This window comes from Coccomyxa subellipsoidea, assembly GCF_000258705.1.
Source record: "Coccomyxa subellipsoidea C-169, whole genome shotgun sequence".
Taxonomy (NCBI): domain Eukaryota; kingdom Viridiplantae; phylum Chlorophyta; class Trebouxiophyceae; family Coccomyxaceae; genus Coccomyxa; species Coccomyxa subellipsoidea.
In genome coordinates, this window is record NW_005178017.1 from 2236 (window position 1) to 22935 (window position 20700).

The 20700-nt window shown below is 55.8% G+C and overlaps 1 protein-coding gene across 1 annotated transcript in view; it reads right to left on the minus strand.

The window, feature by feature from the left end:
- Positions 1-1003: 1003 nt before the first annotated feature.
- The window catches only part of COCSUDRAFT_49363 (hypothetical protein), a gene marked incomplete at its 5' end in the record, with an annotated part of 43940 nt that continues 24243 nt past the window's right edge, over positions 1004-20700 (minus strand). The window contains 39 exons of the mRNA XM_005642608.1: positions 1004-2001; positions 2344-2500; positions 2663-2761; positions 3379-3549; positions 4153-4356; positions 4679-4840; positions 5056-5227; positions 5806-5963; positions 6287-6442; positions 6658-6719; positions 7382-7643; positions 7863-7986; positions 8296-8390; positions 8661-8780; positions 9033-9277; positions 9463-9592; positions 9905-10143; positions 10426-10726; positions 11039-11272; positions 11696-11923; positions 12172-12324; positions 12717-12836; positions 13125-13313; positions 13808-14013; positions 14313-14401; positions 14614-14724; positions 14988-15124; positions 15392-15504; positions 15705-15828; positions 16013-16093; positions 16627-16877; positions 17126-17198; positions 17312-17409; positions 17599-17817; positions 18049-18552; positions 19145-19327; positions 19363-19394; positions 19600-19833; positions 20279-20424. Of these exons, the coding sequence (XP_005642665.1) occupies positions 1766-2001; positions 2344-2500; positions 2663-2761; positions 3379-3549; positions 4153-4356; positions 4679-4840; positions 5056-5227; positions 5806-5963; positions 6287-6442; positions 6658-6719; positions 7382-7643; positions 7863-7986; positions 8296-8390; positions 8661-8780; positions 9033-9277; positions 9463-9592; positions 9905-10143; positions 10426-10726; positions 11039-11272; positions 11696-11923; positions 12172-12324; positions 12717-12836; positions 13125-13313; positions 13808-14013; positions 14313-14401; positions 14614-14724; positions 14988-15124; positions 15392-15504; positions 15705-15828; positions 16013-16093; positions 16627-16877; positions 17126-17198; positions 17312-17409; positions 17599-17817; positions 18049-18552; positions 19145-19327; positions 19363-19394; positions 19600-19833; positions 20279-20424 (6618 nt within the window). The 3' untranslated portion in view covers positions 1004-1765. The remainder of the gene's footprint in view (positions 2002-2343; positions 2501-2662; positions 2762-3378; positions 3550-4152; positions 4357-4678; positions 4841-5055; positions 5228-5805; positions 5964-6286; positions 6443-6657; positions 6720-7381; positions 7644-7862; positions 7987-8295; positions 8391-8660; positions 8781-9032; positions 9278-9462; positions 9593-9904; positions 10144-10425; positions 10727-11038; positions 11273-11695; positions 11924-12171; positions 12325-12716; positions 12837-13124; positions 13314-13807; positions 14014-14312; positions 14402-14613; positions 14725-14987; positions 15125-15391; positions 15505-15704; positions 15829-16012; positions 16094-16626; positions 16878-17125; positions 17199-17311; positions 17410-17598; positions 17818-18048; positions 18553-19144; positions 19328-19362; positions 19395-19599; positions 19834-20278; positions 20425-20700) is intronic.

The following is a 20700-nucleotide window of genomic DNA, read 5'->3' on the forward strand; positions in this document are numbered from 1 at the left end:
AAATGTCTTTGCGACATTCAACCAAACACACAAGGATGGTCATGTAATTGGTTTGCCAGAACAATTAACGTTTTGTCTTGCAGCACCAAAACTTGACATTCTTCGCATGCCCAAGCTCTCTAAATGCAATTGCTTATGCCAAATTATTGGGCTGGACCGACATCAAAAGATTATGGAGGGCTCTGGGCTCTCCATCTTTAAATGCCAAAGGGTGATTTAGCTCGAAATGAGAACTACCTCCCGACAGGACGATGCCATCAGTGCGACAAGTGCGACATTGACGTGCGCAAGACGCTATATGAGAGCACATGATAGCAATACTCTGGTGATCACAGTCGGCACAGAGCGGTTCCGTTGCATAGAGCCGTTGTTCAAGCCTTCCCTGATTGGAAAGGACGCTCCTGGTGTGGATGAGATGGTATCAGCGTGCATCAACAAGTGCGACATTGACGTGCACATGCAGCCTCTCATATAGCGTCTTGCGCACGTCAATGTCGCACTTGTTGATGCACGCTGATACCATCTCATCCACACCAGGAGCGTCCTTTCCAATCAGGGAAGGCTTGAAGAACGGCTCTGTGCAACGGAACTGCTCTTTGCCGACTGTGATCACCTGCGAAGCACTCTGCCATACTGATGATTTGCAAATAATTGGCAAGCACTTATTACATTTGATGTATGAGTCAGCTCAAGGCACATTTCTGCCATACCGATTCAGAGTGACTTTGAATCGAATCTTATCAATGCTCGAGACTATTTGACCTCACACAAGGAGCAACACAACCGCGCTGCAAAATGTGGCAGAGCCAATGTCCTGCAGATATGGCAAACCCTAAATATACCATGATTGCCCACACCTCAAGCCCGTGCCACGAGTGCCAACCCCCGTCACTAGCAGTGTTACCTAGCTAGAGTCTGAAAATCTGGATTAATACCATATATCATATGCAGCTGCATGATGCGGACCCATTCTGATGATCTGAGTCTTCAAGACCAGGAACAGGACCAGGAAGTACTCTTAAGACCAGGAAATACTCGGAATCAACGCAGGCTGAGTAAAATTTTTGTCAGCAGAAGTCTTGAGTCTCATACAACCGTTATATGAGACTGTGACAGCATCTCTTACTGCACATGTAAGATCCATAATGGTGATTGCCAAGAATACAAAGCCAACGAAAGCAAGGGCAATGCAATTGCAGCCTGAGGGCGGCTTCCTGACAGAGCCCCACAGACTGAGCCTGCAACTTTCCAGACAGGTGTTTCATATGAAGGATCAAAACGTTCGGAGACCAACAAAATCATGGCATTCACACAATATTCCAGGTCTATCGAAGAGGTTCACACAAACTGCGCTCAATAGGCTCCAAGCATGAACCCGATCCTATTCCACCGCGGTGTTTTGCAACCGCCTATGGGAGTTCCTATAGGTAGCTACTTGAAAATGATCGTATCATTCTGACTGGATCCAATCTTCCATCGAGCCAGCTCAGCCAAATATGCTCAGTTCCCGCGCTGCAAACCGCTTTTATATGAAGGATCAGGACGTTCCATGACCATCAAAAGCATGCCGTTCAAATTCATTCGAAAAAAAAAACATTCGAAGTCTCTGGAAGAGGTTCACACAATCTGCACTCAACAGGCTCCAAGCATTAACCCGATTCTGTTCCACCGCGGTGTTTTGCAACCGCCTCTGGGAGTTCCTATGGGTAGCTCCTTCAAAAATGATGGTATCGTTCTAACTGGATCCAGTCTTCCATCAAGCAGCTCAGCCAAATATGCTCAGTTCCCGCGCTGCAAACCGCGCAAAATCCGTGTCCGGCAGCGGCGGCGCGCCCTGGGACACTGTGCGGATGTTGTAGTTGATTTTCAGCGCCAGCCGCTCGAGCACGTCGCGGCTGGAACAGGGAATGCGCTTGCGCCCGGGCACCGTCCACGCGCCCAGGCAGTGCGTGTCCACCTGGTGCAGGTAGTCAATCACGATGCGCAGCCGCTCGCTGTCACCTGCGCAGGGGCACAAACAGTCCTGGTGAGTGGATGCTCCTTTTCACTGGGTGCTCATGACCTTCTTGCATGAAGTGCTCACCTAAGACTCTGGAGCGTGTTGAAAACAGCTTTGCAACCCTGCACAGGCCCAGCTCTGACAGCCAAAGAAACACATTGCTCGCTCCACCAGGCCAAGACACAGGTCAAGAAACAAACTTAAACTTGTAGGTCCTCAATGTGTGGAAGCCCCATCTAGCAGACACAAACCTCTAAAGAGATGACATGAAGCCAAGATGCTGGCACCGTTCTAGGGCTGTCAAATGTTCAGCACTCGTGATGGGCAATCAGGTGTGCGCCCACCTCGCACTGTCTGGATGCTTGAAAGCCGCACAAACCACATGGGCCGGTAAGTCGACCGCAGCGACACAATCCGCATCCGCAGCAGCGCCACATCCTTGTCAGTCACCAAAACTACACGCTTCTCCCCTGCCTGCATTACGTCCAGCACCCGCCCAGCCTGCAGCACCCATCGGGAAGCCATGCGAGTCAGAAATATTGCCAAATTTTCAGAGCGCCAGGCCATGCGGGCTGATTAGAATACACAATGCTTTCATCAGAGCACACAGCGGCCTGCAGCATTGGGGGAGCATCGCTTGTGATGGCAGGGAAGAATGCTTACCTTGATGGCAGGGAAGAGGGTGGGCAGCGCGGCCTGCCAGGACTGGATGAGCCGCTGGTTGCGCGCGCGAACCTCCGGGTCCTTCGCACTCTCCACCGCCTGCGCAACGTCAGCACATGACTTTGCAACCCCAAACAAGAGTCTCTGAGATGCTGCAGTGCATATTCTGGCCCCAGCGCGCTGGCCAGCACCACAGGCAGAATCAATTGGAGCCTCAATTCAAGCAGATATGAAAGTTGTGGCGATAGGAGAAACCAGCCTGGAGTCCCGGTAATGGCCTGACAGGAAATAAAGCCATGCCTGTAGGTACTATATAAACAAGCAGCAAGCATTCAACCGCAGCCTCAACTCAAGCATCACGCAAAAAGAACCTCTGCACCTATATTACCATCCTGGATGATAGTTCCTTTCGAGGGCAAAAAAATGCCAACGTGGCTTTTAACAACAATTCTTTTTGTCACTTTTGGTGGCATGGGAAAGTTTGTACCAAACACCTGCACAGCCACTCTAGCTTGCAGCCAAAATCCTTGGAAAGAAATCATGATCCGGGACTTCCAGAGGACGTCCCTGATATCCTGCCAGGCTATCACGGGTAGAACCTTGTTGCATGCAGCAGAAAAGGCCAGCTGCAGCATGTGCGCAAGAGATGAAGGGACTGAGCTAATGAGGGAACGCGCCTCGGTGGAGTCCTCGGCCAGGGCGCCCGGAGCGCGCACGCGACGCAGCGTGCTACCGGAGATGGCCTCGCGCCCCAGGCACACCAGCCCCATGCCATACGTCCCCTTGCTGGTCATCTCCAGCAGTCCCATCGTGGGCCGCACTGCCAGCCCTGCCAAGCCCTTGGCCACCCCCAGCAGCGCCACCGGCAGCCCTCCACTGTGGAACCCCTGCACCACCACATACTGTGCTCGACATCTCTTTTGACAAACCAATCCCAATCCTATGTCCCCCTGGACCTGAGGCCAGTCTGAAACTACGAAAAATTGTACAAGCTATGGCCGGGCCTTATATTTGTAGCTCCGATTTATCCTGGGATATGCCATTGGGCATGGGCTATCATACCTAGTGTGCGCAACCAAAGCACATTACAAGACACATGCCTTGTTCAAGTGGCACTGCATTGGACACCAAGGAATGGTCATAGAATGAAACAACACCACGAAGCATTTGTGTTGAAGCTGTGTGGCTCGCTCAGTACTCACAAATCTGAGTTCTTCCAGCAGGCTTGCTCAACAAGGCATCTTCCCTGCTGCCGAGCAGGCACAAAGTTCCAGCATACGAGCAGCAGCGCCATTCTGTCCATGAAGCTCATCCTAGGTTCATACTGTGAAGGCTACATAGAGCTATGTGGCGACCGTCTGCCTTGTGTCTAAAGCCCCAGAATCCCTTAACCTTGCGGCTTGTCAACATGAGCACCCATGGGATGGAGGGGCGCTATGATGGCATTGTTTCTTTCAAATTGCTAATTTTAAAGCAGTGGCTGCGCCGACCTGTGTGGGGTCCATGACGACGCCGGAGACGCCGGACCAGAGGCCGGAGCAGCCCTCCTCCACAGCGCGGCGGAAGGCGTCAAACGCGTTGGCCGGCCGTTGCACCGCGCGGTTGAGCGCGCCGGTGTCGCTGAAGGTGCCAGTCTGGTTGGGCGGCACGTATGTGAACAGCGACAGGCCCACGCGCGAGAAGCTGCCCACCACCTGCACCCAGCCCAGCAATGAAATCACATGATGGCCAGAAAGTTGCCTAAACAAGCAAGTCTTCTATCACATACCAGCAGCCCAGCAAAGGATGGTGCATGCCATTGCAGAGAGTGCCGGACTGGGACTAGACCAGGAAGACTGCACGCTGTTCTGCTGAGTATCAGGATAGCAAGCAGCTTGAAGCACATAAGGCATGCAAATCTCAAGTCCCAGATGGCAATTTCAAATTTCATTTGCCAGACAAGCTATCATGGCGAAAACCTAATTTTGGTACTCATGCATGGCTTGGATGTGTTGCTGGCGGTGTGATTGTGTTCACCTGGGCGACGCTCATGAAGAAGACGTAGCCGACGCGCTGCACTGCACCGACGGGCCCCACCTTGCCCGCGCCGAGGCCGGTCGCCAGCGTCACAAAGGACCCCCCGGCCCAAACCACCGTCAGGGGGACCGCCGCAATCGCCGGCCCTGCTCCCCCCAGCACCTGGTCCACACAGCAGAATCAGTGGCAAGACATAAATGCTTGCACCACACCATAAGCAACGTGCATGTAGCTCTCTGTCATGCGGTCTTCCATTCATGGCAGAAACCTTTCCGTTAGGACTTGTGCAACCTCTCAGTCAAGCATAAACATGGCCCATGGCCACTATGCCACGGCGACATGCAGTTCCACAAGAAACTTTTGCTCATATAGGGCACAAGGGTGCTTGCCTTGTGGGCCTCCGAGATGGCCTGCGCAATGTAGTGCCTCATGAGGCTGTTGGTGAGGGCCTTGCGGCCAATCAGGCGCGTGTCCACCGACCACCCGCGGAGCAGGAGGGGAACGTTGTTGATATTGATCAACTGAAACCCCGATGCTCCAATCAGCCGCCTGCGCAGCGCAAGCTTCCTCTTCAACAATGCAGCATATGGCGTCAGAGCATATCGTTTCTGTCAAGGCCCTCCGCCCCATCAAAGATGGCGCGTGAGGCCTCCAACACATCAAAATAATCAATGAGCCGCTCTTGCTGCTGCTGCACGAAGCAACGGCACCTTCTTGTCGTTGCCCAGCTGGTTGCCTAATGCACCAAACAGACTTGTACACACTGGCGTCCCCCCTTTTCACATTTCGCACACGCCGCACACAACACACGCAATCTGACCGTCCCACCGTCCTTCAATTTTTGTTTAGTACCTAGTGCAGTGTGCAAAAGGACCCTTTAATATGCTAAGGTCCCTTCTCAGCCTGAGGAATTTCAGGAATCATTGAAACTGCTGCACCTTCTGACATGCCTAATTAGGAGTGGTGATGCTGTGAGCCCCAAGCCGTCACAGTGGGTGACACCACAGCCCCGTCTGAATTCCCCAAGCATGATAGGAATTTGAATTGCAGACGCACCATACGCTGAAAGCGAGACATTGCTGGACACTCTTCTTGTTTCAGGGGTGCAGACAGAAACACGCCTAAACAGGCCGGAGGCTGGCTCTGGGGCGGTGGCGCCGTGGCGGGCGGCCAGGATGGATGAGGTGAGAGCGATGGTGACGTTGGCGTTGATGTCGCCGATACGCGCACTCTCTATGAAGAACCAGGAGGAGTGCGCGCTCTGGCCCCGCAGCACCGCCAGCTCCTGCACCGGCCAGGCATATAAGGTTGGTGCCCCTTCAGACAGGCAATGGCAGCCGCTGCCATTGTGCGGCACTGTTATTCTGGCAAGAGGCATTCGTGAACGCTTCACAAGTGAGGTTGTCAGCGCAGCGTTTAAAAAGTGGCCACCGGCAGCGCACTGAGTTTGAAATTTCAGCACACTGTGGCAAGTCTCAAGACAAGTCTCTATGGTGCCATACCAGTCACTTAAGCAAGCTCCAGGTGCATGACCTGCATCACTTCTGCCACAATCCTAATCCATCATGTTTTGCAAGTCTAATTGAAGCAAGAAGAAGGCAAGGGCACCTTGAGCTCTCGCTCTTGCACCCAGCGCAGGGGTGTCCCTGTGAAGCCGTCCTCGGTGTCCAGCGGCAGCACCGCATTCATGGCGAGTGATTCCACCTCGCGCGGACCGAACTGCGCCGTCAGCAGCCGCCGCTGCTGCTCCCGCCATGCCACGTCCTGCAAGGTGCATCACAAAGACAGCACTTCACCGGTGAGCTCACCAAGCCACATCCACAAGTGGATCTTCAGAGCATCGTGAATGAATGGTCCCAGGTGAGCATCAGGAATGAGGTTGAAGCACACACGGAGTTTTCTTCTATCAAATCTGCCAGCCTTTGTGCCACAACGCGCTAAAGTATTTAAGCAGAAATATGGGATCGTGAAAGGCGCACCTGCCATATGTCTGCCAAGGGAAGCGCTACGATGAACGTGAGGAAAGCCTCCAAGAAGCCATCTGCACAGCAAAAACTCGAAATTTGTTAGCTCCTGGACAGTGCAAGCGGTAGCGCTCACTTCTACATCCCAAGGTTGAACGGAACACGGATTCAAATCGAGCGAATGCTCCAACAGGCCAGATCTATGGATCGCAGGCCTCCGCACCGGCCAGAATGGGCAAATCTTGCACCAAGCGAAGCAGAAGTATCCTTCTCGTCAGCGCTCTAATTTGCAAGTCTCAATTCGAGTGCGTTGCAGTTCGCGATCTAGCTATTGTACGCGTTGAACAATATGCATAAAAATATGACAGTCAGCCCGGCTTCAGTCCCTCACTTATGTGAGCCATTCGACAGTCCTAGATTTGCCGCATCGCGTCGTATCAGGATTCAATCCCCGTCACTTGGCCCATCCCAGAAAACGAACCCTATTCGAAAGTTTGTAGGGTTCAACATCGCAACCCCACCAGTACCCCGGAGCCCCAAAGACAAGGGTTGGGGTACAAAAGATCTTCAAAATTTAATTTGCCAGCCCAGACAAATCTGCCTTAATCTAGATTGGCAATCCCTTCTGATAAGTGACAAGTGACAGGTCATCTCCAGGCTGCAGGTCAGTTGCAGGTCATCACTTGATTTCCAAAGCCCTTATGTCTCAGCAGTCTAGAGTGAGGCTTTCCACGCGCACCGTCTGTCTGCACGTCGATCTCGCCCACGTCCAGGTAGAGGGAGCGGAAGGAGAGGATGTCGCCCTCCTTGCGCAGCACGCTGGGGCCGGCCATGGGCGACGCCGGCGCGGAGCCGCTCTCGACCGCGCTGGAGACCAGGCTGTTGGCGAAGCTACGCACAACTCCAAAGCGCATGATGGGCGTCGGGCCGCCGGCCTTCCCCGCCTCCGCGTGGGCGTGCGCTGCCGACGCCGGCGCGAGCACCACAGGCTGCGTCGCATCCTGCACGCATGACAGGGATATTTAAAGGCCCTGGACAGCATCTCAGTGTTCCACGGCCCACATTCACTCGCAAAAGATTGGCACCAAAGTCTGGCCAGAAGCTCTTCCCTCAACTGATTCCTTCTAGAGCCCCATCCAGGAGCCTCAGGCGAACATTGCATGCTACCCAATTCGTTGCACTCATTCGAAAGTGTGTAAAGCAATGGAGTGGTGGCGCACCAGCATCTGGTTGTCGAGCTGGATGCGCTGGATGCTGCCGTCCAGCTTGGCCTCTGCGCGCGTGCGCTCGGCCTTCACGCGCAGCTGGTCCAGCGTCATGTTGAACAGCTCGTCCTGCAAGCCCCTGCACAAGCATGCATCCACAAATGCTGGTGAGAGGGTGGTGCCGTGTTGCATGATTAGCTAATGGGTGACTATAGCCCCAGAGATACCAAAGCTGCCGGATGCGCAAGACAACCCAGATCATCACAGTCCGAACAACATCGAACCAATAAAAAATGGATATGCCAGATTGGTGCACAAAACGGCCAGGAGACGGCACGTATATACATGTGGTGCAAGAGCAGCTCAGTCACCAAGGTATGGCCTGTGCTATCATTTTCTGACGCCTTTTTTTTGAAAATGCCTATTCCTGCACCACAAAGGCGCTCACCCGACCACGCTGAAGCCCAGGCCTTCCAAGTTGACGTCCAGGTGCATGATGCGGCCGCGCTCCACCTGCCGCACCCACTGCAGCCGCAAGTGCACCTGCATGCAGTTGATCGAGGCCGTCAGACAACTGCCAGCATGTCAGATCCAGCCCCTAAGCAGGCCAACCACTCTGGCAGCGCAGCAGATCTCCATGGAAGGGCGAAGTATAGTAGTCACTCATGAGCTATTTACACTAATTCTAGTGCTCATTGCTTTTGGAGAGCTGGTCTTGAAGCTGCCAGACCTTGGTGCATATTGGGCAGGTCGTACAGAACTGGGCAGGGCCTAGAAAGTACATTGCTGGGGGATGCACGGAATGGAAAGCACCTGCAGTTCAGGCACGCCTGCGGCTGGCTCGATGAAGTGGGCGCCGCTGTGGCGCGAGTGCCAGGGGAGGCTGGTCTTGGCAGCCGTCAGGGGCAGCCACACATAGATGGGGTCCACTCCCTATGCAGAAAACAAGACAATGCTGTCAACATCTGTATGATCTTGCACCAAGACATCTCAGATTTGATATGGCAGTGCCACTTTACCCGACAATTGCCACATTCACCACAGTTTCAGCGAGTAGCTACCATGAAGCTACATGATGTCAGTGTCAGCGGCACACATGTCCATGAACAGCGATCTGTCAACAAATGGGCTCCTGAAACCCATCATGCACCCTGAAATTCTGCAGAGATTGAGCAGCGCGCATGCCTGGAGGTGGGTGCAACAGAGCTGCGCCTCGCCGAGCAGGTGCTTCTTGCGGCCCGCCTTGTCATCGAACAGGCGCACAGTCAGCATCGCGTCAGCCGCCAGCCGTTGGAACCGCCCCGGCTCCGCCGTCTGGAAGTGCGGCTTCAGCGTCTGCTTCGTTGCCGCCTGGTACACGGGGTGACCCGCCACATCCACCTCCACCAGCGGATTGGGCAGCTGGTTTGCCTGAAATGCCACCACCACGCCTGCACGCACAGATCTCCACCTCTTCAGCATTCCTGGCCGTCAATGAGAACTTGCATGCCAGATCAAAGTTGCCGGGTCTGCCAGTAAGACACTCTCAGAGATCGGATGTCAGCACAAGAAGGATCCGACATCAGCATCACATCTCCACCCCGTAAAAAGAAATACTTCGGAGGTGTGCGCCCACCTTTGCGGGGCTGCATGCCGCGGGCCTCCAGCACAGTGACGACCAGGGTCGACTTCTGCTCGTCCAGCGAGTGCCAGGACAGCACATCGTCCAGCAGCTTCTCCGCGCTCTTCACCTTGCGCAGGCCGCCCTGATGCATCCACAGCCCCAGATCAGAAATCTGACTAGGCTGGGCTTGAATGTTCTGTGCAACATCATACAATACGCCAGACGCAACAGCGATGCCAGGTCTTTCCAGTTCCACAAATATGCATGCAAAAGATCCCACACACCCTCAGGCTCTGATGCACCAAACACCCGTTTGCATCTCTCACACCCTCTATGGCCAATACCAAGCCATCTGCTGTAGAGACATTACATGGTAAGGGGAGACGCCATGTTCCATGGTGCGAACCAGAGGCTGCACGCAAAATCACTCTCCAGGCAGAGAAAGGCTGCCCACCTGGGCAGCCGCGTCGTGGGCCTTGTGGGCGTCGCGCGTCCAGCGCTGGGCAGTGGAGGCAGGGACAGGATTGAGCGCGCACAGGATCTCCTGGCGCTGCGAGAGCACGTTCTCCAGGGCGGCCAGCTTGAGGCTGAGCAGCGACCGCGCAGTGACGTCCCAGTTGAAGCCCAGCTGCAGCCGCCCCGACACCGCGTCACCCGCGTCCCGCCGCATGAGCGTGTACCAGTGCTTGCTGCCTGCAGTCAGAGTAGCACAAGAGCTCAGAAACAGCCCACAGACCTTCCCTGGCTTGCCTCCATAGGCAAGAAAGATAAAGGAGGAAAAGAAGGACCTCAAGTGGGCACTCCTGATTGAGAGATGCTTCTTCCATCAGAGCGTGTTGTGGCTCCCAATATTCTTCCAGGACCACGCTTGTAAGTATCTTCGCCCACAAAGGCAGTCATGCATGCTTGCACACCAGCCATGAGTAGCACTGGCTATTCCGAGTTCTTAAGACTGGCTAGGCAACAAGTGCTCACCTCGTCGCAGGCGCAGCGTCTCCGACAGGGGAACCTCCACGCGGCCCAGGAAGCGCGAGTTGGCGATGACTTTCACTGGGTCCACCGTCAGCCGCTGCAGCTGCTCGCTACTTCGCGAGCCGCCAACATCCCAGGCCTCCACCACTAGCTCGCTGGCCGCGCAGATATCCCTGAAGAACAGCGCCTCTTCCCAGGTCGGGCTGAGGCTCTGCCACTGGACGGTGGTGAGCTGTGACTGGTCCCCCACGCGCACGCGCGCAAAAGGGTGCGTCAGCCGCTGTTGCCCCTGCAGCTGCTCCGCCTGCAAGATAGGAAGTACTTACGGGTCAGCAGCCAGCCATGCATGCTTCAAGGCGCCCTTGTTCATCACTGCTCAATGCAGCTCCCTGGAGGGACAGCTTTGTTTAACCAGGCAATATACTAAATATATGAAAATCATGCAGAAGATATCTATGGTAAAGGATCGCTGAGTCATCAGATTGATGTTCCTACTACGCTGGTCAGCAGGTTGACATGTAGACCTCCGTCAAGGGTGGGTGACCAGTTGGGAAGCACTGCTTGCCTCAATGTCCTGTAGGACTACCTCAGAATAAGTAATTGATCACCAGCGCACCTGGAAGACGGTCACAATCAGGTCGCCGCCCAGCAGCAGTGCGGAGTCGCCCTCGGCGGCGCTTCGCATGAGCTGGCTGCCCTGCACGTTGCGAGAGGTGGCGCTCATGGGCAGCAGGTGGCCCAGGTCGCCGCCACCCCCCCGGCGCGTGCGGCTCTCCAGCGCCGACGCCTCCAGAATAGCCATGCGCGACGGCGGCACCACTATCTCCTCCTCTGCCACCGACCTGCCGCTCTGCACGGCATGCAGCGTTGCACATGTGACATACTGTAAAACCGGAGCCACCAGGTGTTGCCACAGATCAGCAACAACCTGTTCGATTCAAGCATCGGCACTGATATGAAGCACGGTGAGCACTTCATGCCGAAAAGACACTTATGAGATGTCTTCTCAGAACCCATGCCCCTGGAAGGGTGTATGCAAGGGATTCGGCAGCAGGCTAGGCTATGTGCTTCACTGGCCATACGTGTTGAGCAGCAAGCTTGCACCAGAGGCACCTAGCAATTCATGGTCCCATGGCGACGTTTTGCCCTCTACAGGGTAGACATTGAGCAACAGGAAGCCCAGCTCGACGTTTCAAATGTGCCATTGGCCAATCAACATAGCCTTATGCAATGGAGAGTTGGCAAAAGCCGCTTGGGCGGCCCTGATGCGCACCTCTGAACTGGCGCAGGAACCTGCCTCAGCCATTGTGGAGGGGCCGGTGTCCAGGAGCTGCCCAGCTGGCATACTGTCTGGCACACCCCTCCCAGCACTGCCAGGCTGGCACTCTAGCGCTCCATGCTCTGGAACGAGCTGCAGCATCCCCGAGGCTGTGCTGGCTGGAGGGGTTGCTGCAGGGCCAGCTATCTTCAGCCGCACCGGTGGGGACGCGCTGCCACCAGCCTGCATGCACACACATCGCTGCACTCAAATTTGGCTGCTCAATATGTTCTGCGCTTGATGAGGCGCAAAATTTTGGTATTGCAGCAGTTCGAGCTTTTCTAGGAAGTTTGACAGGGAGAGCATAGGTCAGGGCGCTGATACCCATTCGGCAGGGGAGGCAGGTCTCTAAATTTATGTGATCTGCACCCGATTTTTCCTTGTTCCACCCAGCTCCAGACATGACGGTGGAGGCAACAGTGGAAACACACCGATGATGGCAGCGCTGTGACGGCATCCAGCTTGGCCTGCTGCTGGCTGTCCCCAGAAGTGGGTGCGCGGCCGTACAGGTCAAGCTCGCGGATGCCGGAAGCTCCATGCAGCGCGCTGAATCGCGCATTCACCCGCCACAGCTCCTCCTCAACCTGTGTGCATGCGTATCAGGATCAAAATTTAAAGGCCCGCTAAAATTGGCTTAGCATTTGATGAAGCAGCATGCTACACTCTGAAACCATCTAGTGGATAGCAAGCAATAGCTCACAGAAATACAGGTATTGAGATGGGTAGTGAGATAACCCTATGACTTTGCTTGAAAAGAGTGTCTGGCAGCCAATAGAGACTGGACAGAGCCATTTGCCGCAAGTACAGAGGTCATCAAACTCTGTCACCCTTGGATTGATTACATCACACAGCCCCCAAGCAAATTGACCACATTTGCGTGGTATGCTTCCAGCACGGTGTTGCCTTGAGCTCAGCATTGATCGTCTTGAACAGTGGATGAGACCAGCATGCACATGAGTAGAGGCACTGGCTGCACCTGCTTGAGGCGAGCGGCCAAGTCGAGAATGCTCTGCTGCGCCTCCTCCGCGCCCACATTCTGCACGTCCGCAAAGCGCAGCACGCGCGTCGGGCCGTCAGCAAACACCGTAATATACACCTGCGCAGGCACCAAGCAAGACTCTCACTTCAGAGATAAGAAGCTTATGAACAGGAATATTTGTGCACTCCTCCACTTGCCGGCTGTGCAGTCACAACACCCACTCTTGAGCACTCAGAATATCTGGCAGAGCTCATTCAAGCTCTGATACGAGCCATGCAGGTCCTGCCGATGTGCTCTGCTTTGCCATAGGCAGGACATTATCTAAGTGACCAGGCTCCAGGCTGCTTGATGTGCCGCGCATGACGCACGGCATCAGGAGGCAGCAGATGGTATTATAGGCCGCACCTTGCGCGAGGACTCGGAGGCCAGCAGCGAGGCGACCTTCTCCTGGAGGTCGCTGGGCACGTTTGAGTTGGCCAGGTGGTCGGCGCTGCCCCGCTTGGCCGTGGGCAGGCGCAGCACTGGCTTGACCCCGAGGCGGTCCAGCGAGTACTCTGCCAGCACCAGCGTCCCAGTCTTGCCAGCCACGCGCGCCTGCATGGACACCCACAGACATTTTAAGTCCTGCCATGAGCTGCTCGAGCTGATGCATTGCATTTGCCCTCCAGCCAGCACCACTCTTGCCTGTACAAATGGGGGCATTACCCACAGCAGCCCATTGGGACTGCCAAAGCTTCCAACAAAGACGATGCAGCCATGCAATGAAAAGCTCGTATTGATGGACCTCTGGTACCACCACAGAAGACGCCCGAATATCATCTATAAAAATCAACTGAAGACATGAAGCAGCCTGGTAGATAGGAAAAGAAGTCGCAGGACAGCTAATATTTTCGGCGCTGCCAGCTGATTGAAGGGAAAGGGGTCGCCCCAGGACAGTCGCCAGCTGACTAAAGTAAAAAGTATTGCCTCAGGACAGCTCTCAGCTGAGTCGTGGTAAAGGGATTGCCTCAGGACAGCTGCCAGCTGAGTGAAGTGAAGGGTATCGCCAGGAGGGCTGCCAGGCCAATAAAAGGGGAGCTCGCCTTGACTCGGAGACGGTGCTCCTCATTGGGCTCGTCCCAGGCGTAGGCGAGGGAGGAGCCGGACAGGCGCGGAGGCAGCCAGATCCAGCGTCCAGGCCGCTCGCCGGCCAGACAGGCCTGCACGAGGTAGATGTGCACGTCGCTGCACTGATTCTCGATCCGGTACGGGGGCACGCTCATCGTGTGGCTCTTGAAGGTCACCAGCACCGTTCCTGCGTGCATGTCAGACCAGCAGCCATGCTCAGCACTATGTGTGCATGCCAGGCCATGGGCTGTGTTATGAGGTTCCTGCGTACTACACTGGAAGTAAGCACAAAGGTGCGAATGGACTGGAAGCTGCTGCCTCTGAGGACCCCGCTTCTGCTCAGAGACTCTGTGCAAAAGCAGAGTCTTGAAGAGAAGTAACGTCCAGCGCATGCACCATCAAAGCAATGCGGCTATAGATAGCCATAGTCGGTGCACACGTGATCTTAATGGTTGAGATTAGCAGGACAGATCTGGGCGCGCGCACCTGACGGGCCTACAGTGCAGTTGACGGGAACGTTGATAGCGCGATCCCGGTTGATCTTGTGCCTCACGCGTAGCCCAAAGTACTCCTCCCTGTATGCACGTCAGAAATACTTGCTGCACTTCTCCTGCACCCTTCCGCGCTCCTCTAAAGTCACTCCAGCAGCATGCGAAGAGATGCAGATCGATACGTTCCAGCCTGTCCAAGGAGCCCCACACAGCATGCACAGGAGGCCACTGGCCGAGTATCTCCGCAAGAGCAACTGAAAAGGGTGCTGCAACAAGGGCAGGTGCAAGCAGGGCACCTGGTGCTGAGGCGGAAGCTGCCACTCCAGTGCCACTGGTTGGCGCCGTGGCTGGCCGGCCGCATGACCACCTCCTTGGGTAAATCCGCATCGTCCCAGTGGATCGCTGCCCTGTCAAGACACCAGAGAACCACCTCTGAGCCTCAGAGAGATCGACAGACTCTGCAATTCATGCTTCAAACCGCTGCAGCTCAACAACTCAGGCGCCGACATGCAGTCAAGACCATTCAATGCAATCCAAGGCGTGCTCTATGCTGCCGCCGCACTCTCAAGCACAGCGCTGCTGGCAGCAGCTTCACGTCTGGCAAACCTCCTATACATCAAGTCATCGCTGTGGCCACTGCCTGGATGACAGCGTACACAGAGAGCCGCACCTTTCGCGCGGCTTCAGTCGGCGCGCGCAGCGGTGGTCTAGGGGCCCGTCGTCCAGATCCGGGGTGCCCTTCTGCTTGATCTCAATGATCATGTCCGTCTGGTTGTCCGCGATGAAGCGGCTCTTCACCGTCACCACCTGCGCATGCGTGTTACTTAGTACCCCAAGGTCTAATTGAGCTGTCGCCAATGTCTATCTCAGTGCCCCTAGGATGGGTGAAACCCCTTGACTATCACTCTTGACTCGCCAAGATTTTTGCATGATGGAAAGCCCACTCTGGCCTTGAAATGAATTATACATGGGCTTGATATCCTGCAGCCTCAGATGTCAGGTGCGCTTGAGCTAGTTCAATTACTTAAGTGTTGGCTCTGGGGCTGGCCAGCTCACAAGCGAGGGAGGGAGCACCTTGGTGTGGCGGAAGACGGAGTTGGGCGGCCCCGCTGTGACCTCCACAGCAAACTCATACTCCCTATGCACCGTCCATGCACGCCGCGTGTTGTTGACAGCCGCCTTGGACTCTGCAGATGCAGAAATATCAACACTCAGCTCCTATAATTTCACATCAGCACGAGGCGGAATGGGAGGAAGCTAGCAAGAAGCCGATCTCAACCCCACGTGGCAGGTGTAGCACCTTCTCACTTTGGCATTGGCACACACAGAAGTCAATGCATGGGCGCCTCAGACAAGAACAAGCAAGATGTGCCCCTGAAAGATGCACCTGAAACAGTGGTCAGGTCTGGCTCGGCAGTGAGGGAGGTTCGCCTCTGGACGGCGTTCAGCGATGCTGCCTGGCCTGCACTGTCCAGCTGCCCAGACAGCGCATAACGAGTGGGAGGCAACCCCTGCAAACACGTCACACCACCGTCTCTTCTTTTATGCTACTCCAATGTCCCTCAGTACAGCAACAGTACTCTGCAGGAATGCCAAGAAATTCTATTCACGCGGCAATCGGAAGGTCTGAGGCATGTTGGGACATTTCTGGGTGAAGACTTGGAGAGGAAGCAACATGGAGTGAGCTGTAGGCACCTTGGGGGAGAGGGCAGCGGCCGGGAATTCCACATCCAGGAAGACCTTGACCGGCCTCTCTGCATCCGCCTCGCCAGCAACCTGCATGTTTTGTGGTGGATTAAGCCCACTAACTGACAGCCTGTTCTCCACCATGCATGAGCGATTCAGGCCATGCAGTGGTTCTTCGGTTAGGTGTATATAGCCTGCGGAGCATATAATTCAGTGCAGCAGGCTCGCCTGCATCAGGAGCTTGATGAGCGGCGATGACTCAGCCTCCGGCTCCTCCGCCACACCAGCCAGCGCCGCAAAGTTCAGCGACACACTCTGCACGCACACTCAACACTGTGAGCTATCAGCAGCATCCCCTTGCTGTTGTGTAAGACTTAAGTTCATTCATCATAGATAGGTTCCTACCTGACCTATCTGTCCTTCAATCATCATTTATCACTACACCATAACAGAAGCCAATGTATAGCTGGGATGTGAAGACTCCAGAGAGTTGTGTCATGACTCATCCACTGCAGTTCTAGTTGCACACCAATTATCCAATTATAATTGCAGACCTGACAGATGTTCCAAGTTGGCACACATTGAAGGGCCACAGGGGCAGAGTACAATTCGGGGGCGCCCACCTGGCGGTCAGGCTGCGCGGCAAGCTCCAGGGCAACCATCTGCTTCGCCGGTGATGACTCAGCCGCGGTAGTGCTGGCCGCAGGCGCCACAGAGGGGCGGCGGAGGGAGCTCAGGCGGCCCATGCCGCCGCGGGCGATGCTGGCACGTGAGATGCCCCGAGGAAGACTGTCGCTCACGCGCAGCATGCCCCGCAGGACGGCGGCCGGCGGCACCACGGCAGCGTCGCGGATCTTCACGCTGCCCTTAGATCCTGCGAGTGCAGCAGGAAGCACTTCCCTGATCCAAATTTCAACTTTGCGGCAATGCCGCACTAGACATACACAAATGGCTGTATTGGTTCGAGCATGGCGGCCTAAGGATCACCATGAACGCGGTGGGCCATGTCAAGCTGCAGCCAACTTTGTGCACTGCTCGATGACAGCTGGCTCCAGTACGACATGGCCCATGCGGCATTTACTAAGAAAAGTCTGCAGGAAGGGACAGGTGGAGCACACTCACCCACAGTGTTGACGTGGATGGTCTGAGAGAAGCGCGTGCGTGGGCCCTTGGCCAGGCAAAACCGGGTCGTCTCCTGCGCACCACAACACCAATGAGAAAGGCCATCCATCACACTGCCGTTGTGGTGTGATCTTCTCAATGTCAGGATAGGTCATCAAATGGGGATGAGCTTATTTAAAACCGCACCTGGCTGTTGAGCAACACTGGGCTGACCAGTATCTCATCGGCGGACTGCACGTCCCAAACCTCCTTCGACGCCGCTGACAGCTCCTGGCTCGGCAGAGCTGCACAACAGAACAGGATGATCCATCACAGACCTATACTCGTCATGAAGAATGGTCGCCGGTGAGCCATGAGCCAGATCCTTCGGTCAACCCATTCATCCTGGCTACAATGCACAGGACCTGGAATGTTACTGCGCTGCAAAGTGAACACGACTACAAAAAGGAAAGAGCAGGCTCACGAGTGATCACCTGGCACAAGGACCTGCGCGAAGGCACCGGGCATGCGCGCCCCCAGCAGCAGGGGGTTGGGCGCGGCGGCAGCGTGGTCCTGAAACACAAGGTCCATGCCGGTGCGGTTGTCTATCCAGTAGCTCGCAAAGAAGGTGAGCTTCGCCAGCGGCTGCTCCGGCCGGCCGCGCGCACGGCTGTTGTCGATGCCCAGGAACACCTGTGGCGGCGCATTCCGCCCTGCATCAGCACATGCCAAGTTCCTCAATACCCATTGCACAGACGGACTCCCCTCATAATGGCGTCTCCACCACCAGACAATCCAACATCTTTTGAGTATGTGGACACACATACAATTGCATTTCAATTCACAAAACCTACAGAGAAGAGCTAGGGCTGTGGGGGACCTCAAAGGCAGGAATGATAGTGGACCAGTATATTGCTGGCATGCAGGCATTTGGAGGGACGCACTCTCATGAGGGGGGACCTCGCCGGGGTTGCCGCGAACGCGCCGTGCATGCTGCGCGGCCGACACAGACCGCCATGCGGCGAAGGTCCGCTGTAGCAGATCCAGATCCGCTGCAGCCTTTTCACCGTCCGTTGCCAGCGCACCCGGCTCATTCAACCAGCCGCCCTGCAGCCCTATGAAGGCTGAGGCCACCTTCGCCTTGCCCTTCTCGGCATAGGAGGGACCGGTCAGGCTCTCAGCCGAGCGGCTCTTCACGATAAAGGACTCCTGCGGCGAGCTGACAGACTCCTGCGGCGAGTTGAGCGCGATGAGGTCTGCCTCAGGGATCTGCGCTGCGCCCGAGGAACTGCTTGGAAGGTGTGCAGCGTCCAGCGGCTCAGGAAGCTTCCTTGAAGCTGCTGCGCCGTACCCCTCGCGCACCGGCGGTAGCTCCGGCCGGCTGCCGCTGAAGGCCGTCTGCTGCTCGCCGGCAGCCAGCAGTGGCGTTCCCTCGTCGACAGCTGCCTCTGCACCACACAGGAATGAGGCACGAGTCAATCTATTGATAGCTGATTTACCATGACCTGTGATGAAGCGATAGACCAGACCAGATATGGCTGCTCTCTTCACGTCTAGCTGCAGGGCCAAATACCAGGTCAACCCATCATACGCTGACTCGGGATCAGTCATCTTGCAGCACTGTAAGGAGACATCCTTGATGGCCTCAGCGATCATTTCAGATTCGTGGACGAGGACCAAGCGTAGGATGAGGGTAACTTTGTCACCGACGTCGAAGCCGTCAACAAAGTTATCCCATCCTACGCTTGGTCCTCGTCCTCGACTCCAAAATGATCGCTGAGGTCGTCAAGGAGACGAGAGACATCTGAAAACCTAGGGCTGCCAGGTTGTCAGTGTCAAGCACATAGCCTAATAAGACCCGCTCAGCCCATTGGCTCCAAAATCAGCCAGCAACAGAGGACAAAATTTACGTCTAATCGAGACCCGCAGGTCTTCCTAATGTACTGCACACCAATTTTAACTCACAGGGCACACCAGAAAGCGCAAAGCTCCAGGGATCTTTGAAATGATCCTCACAGAGTTGACATTGAAGGTGCGCACCTATGTCTTCAGAGGTGAGCTGCCCGCAGCCGCCGCCCTCAGCCAGCGTCGGCAGGCGGTCATGCAACGACTCGGCGTTGTCGAAGGGGCTGGTGGGGCTGGCCGGGCCGATGAAGCCCGACCCGCCGCGCTGATGGTGCACCTCCAGAGGTTGCGGCCTCCTGGGCCCTGAAACGCTCGCGCCTGCGCCAGCCACGCATCTTGATTGCCTCTCGTACCTCCCCCACTCCACATGGTGAACACAAGGCGGCTGAAGGTATGTGCGTGACAGATCCTCTTATATGACTTGGAAGAGATCAAGATGCTGAAACACCAGCGAACGAGACCATCTTTACAGGAGCGCAATCAAAGAACAGCGAGGAGAAGACAGGGGTCAAGAGTGCATGCCTGAGGGCTGCTGCAGAACTGGGGTGGTCTGCATGGCGGTTGCATCGGGCAGGCTGCCGGTTTTAGACATGCCCAGAACGCCGCTCGTGCGCCGCTCGCTCCCCTGCAGCTTGAGGATGTTGGACTGCTTGCCAGCGGCCGCGGCGACCTTGCCGAATTTGGCCCCTTGCCGGGCGACGTCGGCGCGGAAGCGGCGGCCGGCGAGCTTCAGAGCAGCTGTGAAGCGCGCCACCGTGCTGGCTTTGGGGGGCCGTGCTGTGTCAGGCAGGTGCGCTTGCTGCAGCACAATCTCCTTGGGCAGCCTGCAGCAAGTCACACCAGAATTAGATCTTATGCACAGAGGAATGCTTCAAAATGCAGGATCTAATGGCTCCCGCGAAGACTACACTGGCGAAGCACACATTCCGGCTTGAACTAAATGTTGCAGGGATGCAAGGGTAGCACTTCCAGGAGAGCCAGGCAACACAGAGTGTCCAGTAAGCCTGTCGACCGCTGACCGAATGTCACAGGTGGACTCAATTCGCAGATCTTAGGCATCCTTTGGGTCCAGCTCAGACAGTCGTTTCGCGGCATGAGGCATGTTGAACATATAATGGTGCCTGGCCCCTCCTAGAAGATGCGACTAATATTGTGTGCCTGTCCATCTGGATCGCGTTACTGCGAAATATGCATGCGCTGGTGCTGCCCCCTGTGAGCTGATGCAAGAGTCTTGCAGTGCTTGATGCAGGTGTCGGCCTGGCTGCGCACCGGTAGATGTACTTGGCGTCATAGACGCTCTCGCGCGTCAGCTGAGACTGGCCCCAGCTGACCACCGCCCAGTGCGCCGATGACAGCCCCAGCGCCGGCGCCGACACGTGCACCAGCACGTTGCCCTCCATGTTCGCGTACACATTCTGCATGCACCCCACAGAAGATCTTTCAAATGTGGGCCTTCTGGTGCTTCGACAGGCTGACACCTTTCTGGAGGGACCTAACAGGGTGAAAGTGCTGCATCACAAGGAAGGTGCTGCACCACAATTGCATGTTGGATATAGGATAATGGAGCACAGCACATATGTCAGGGAATATAAGGTCTTGGGGGCCCTGTTCCTCCTGATCATCGCAACACCATGGATGCGGTGGGAGCCGACATGGCAGCAGCTACACAGAACATCCAAGAGCTCCCACGT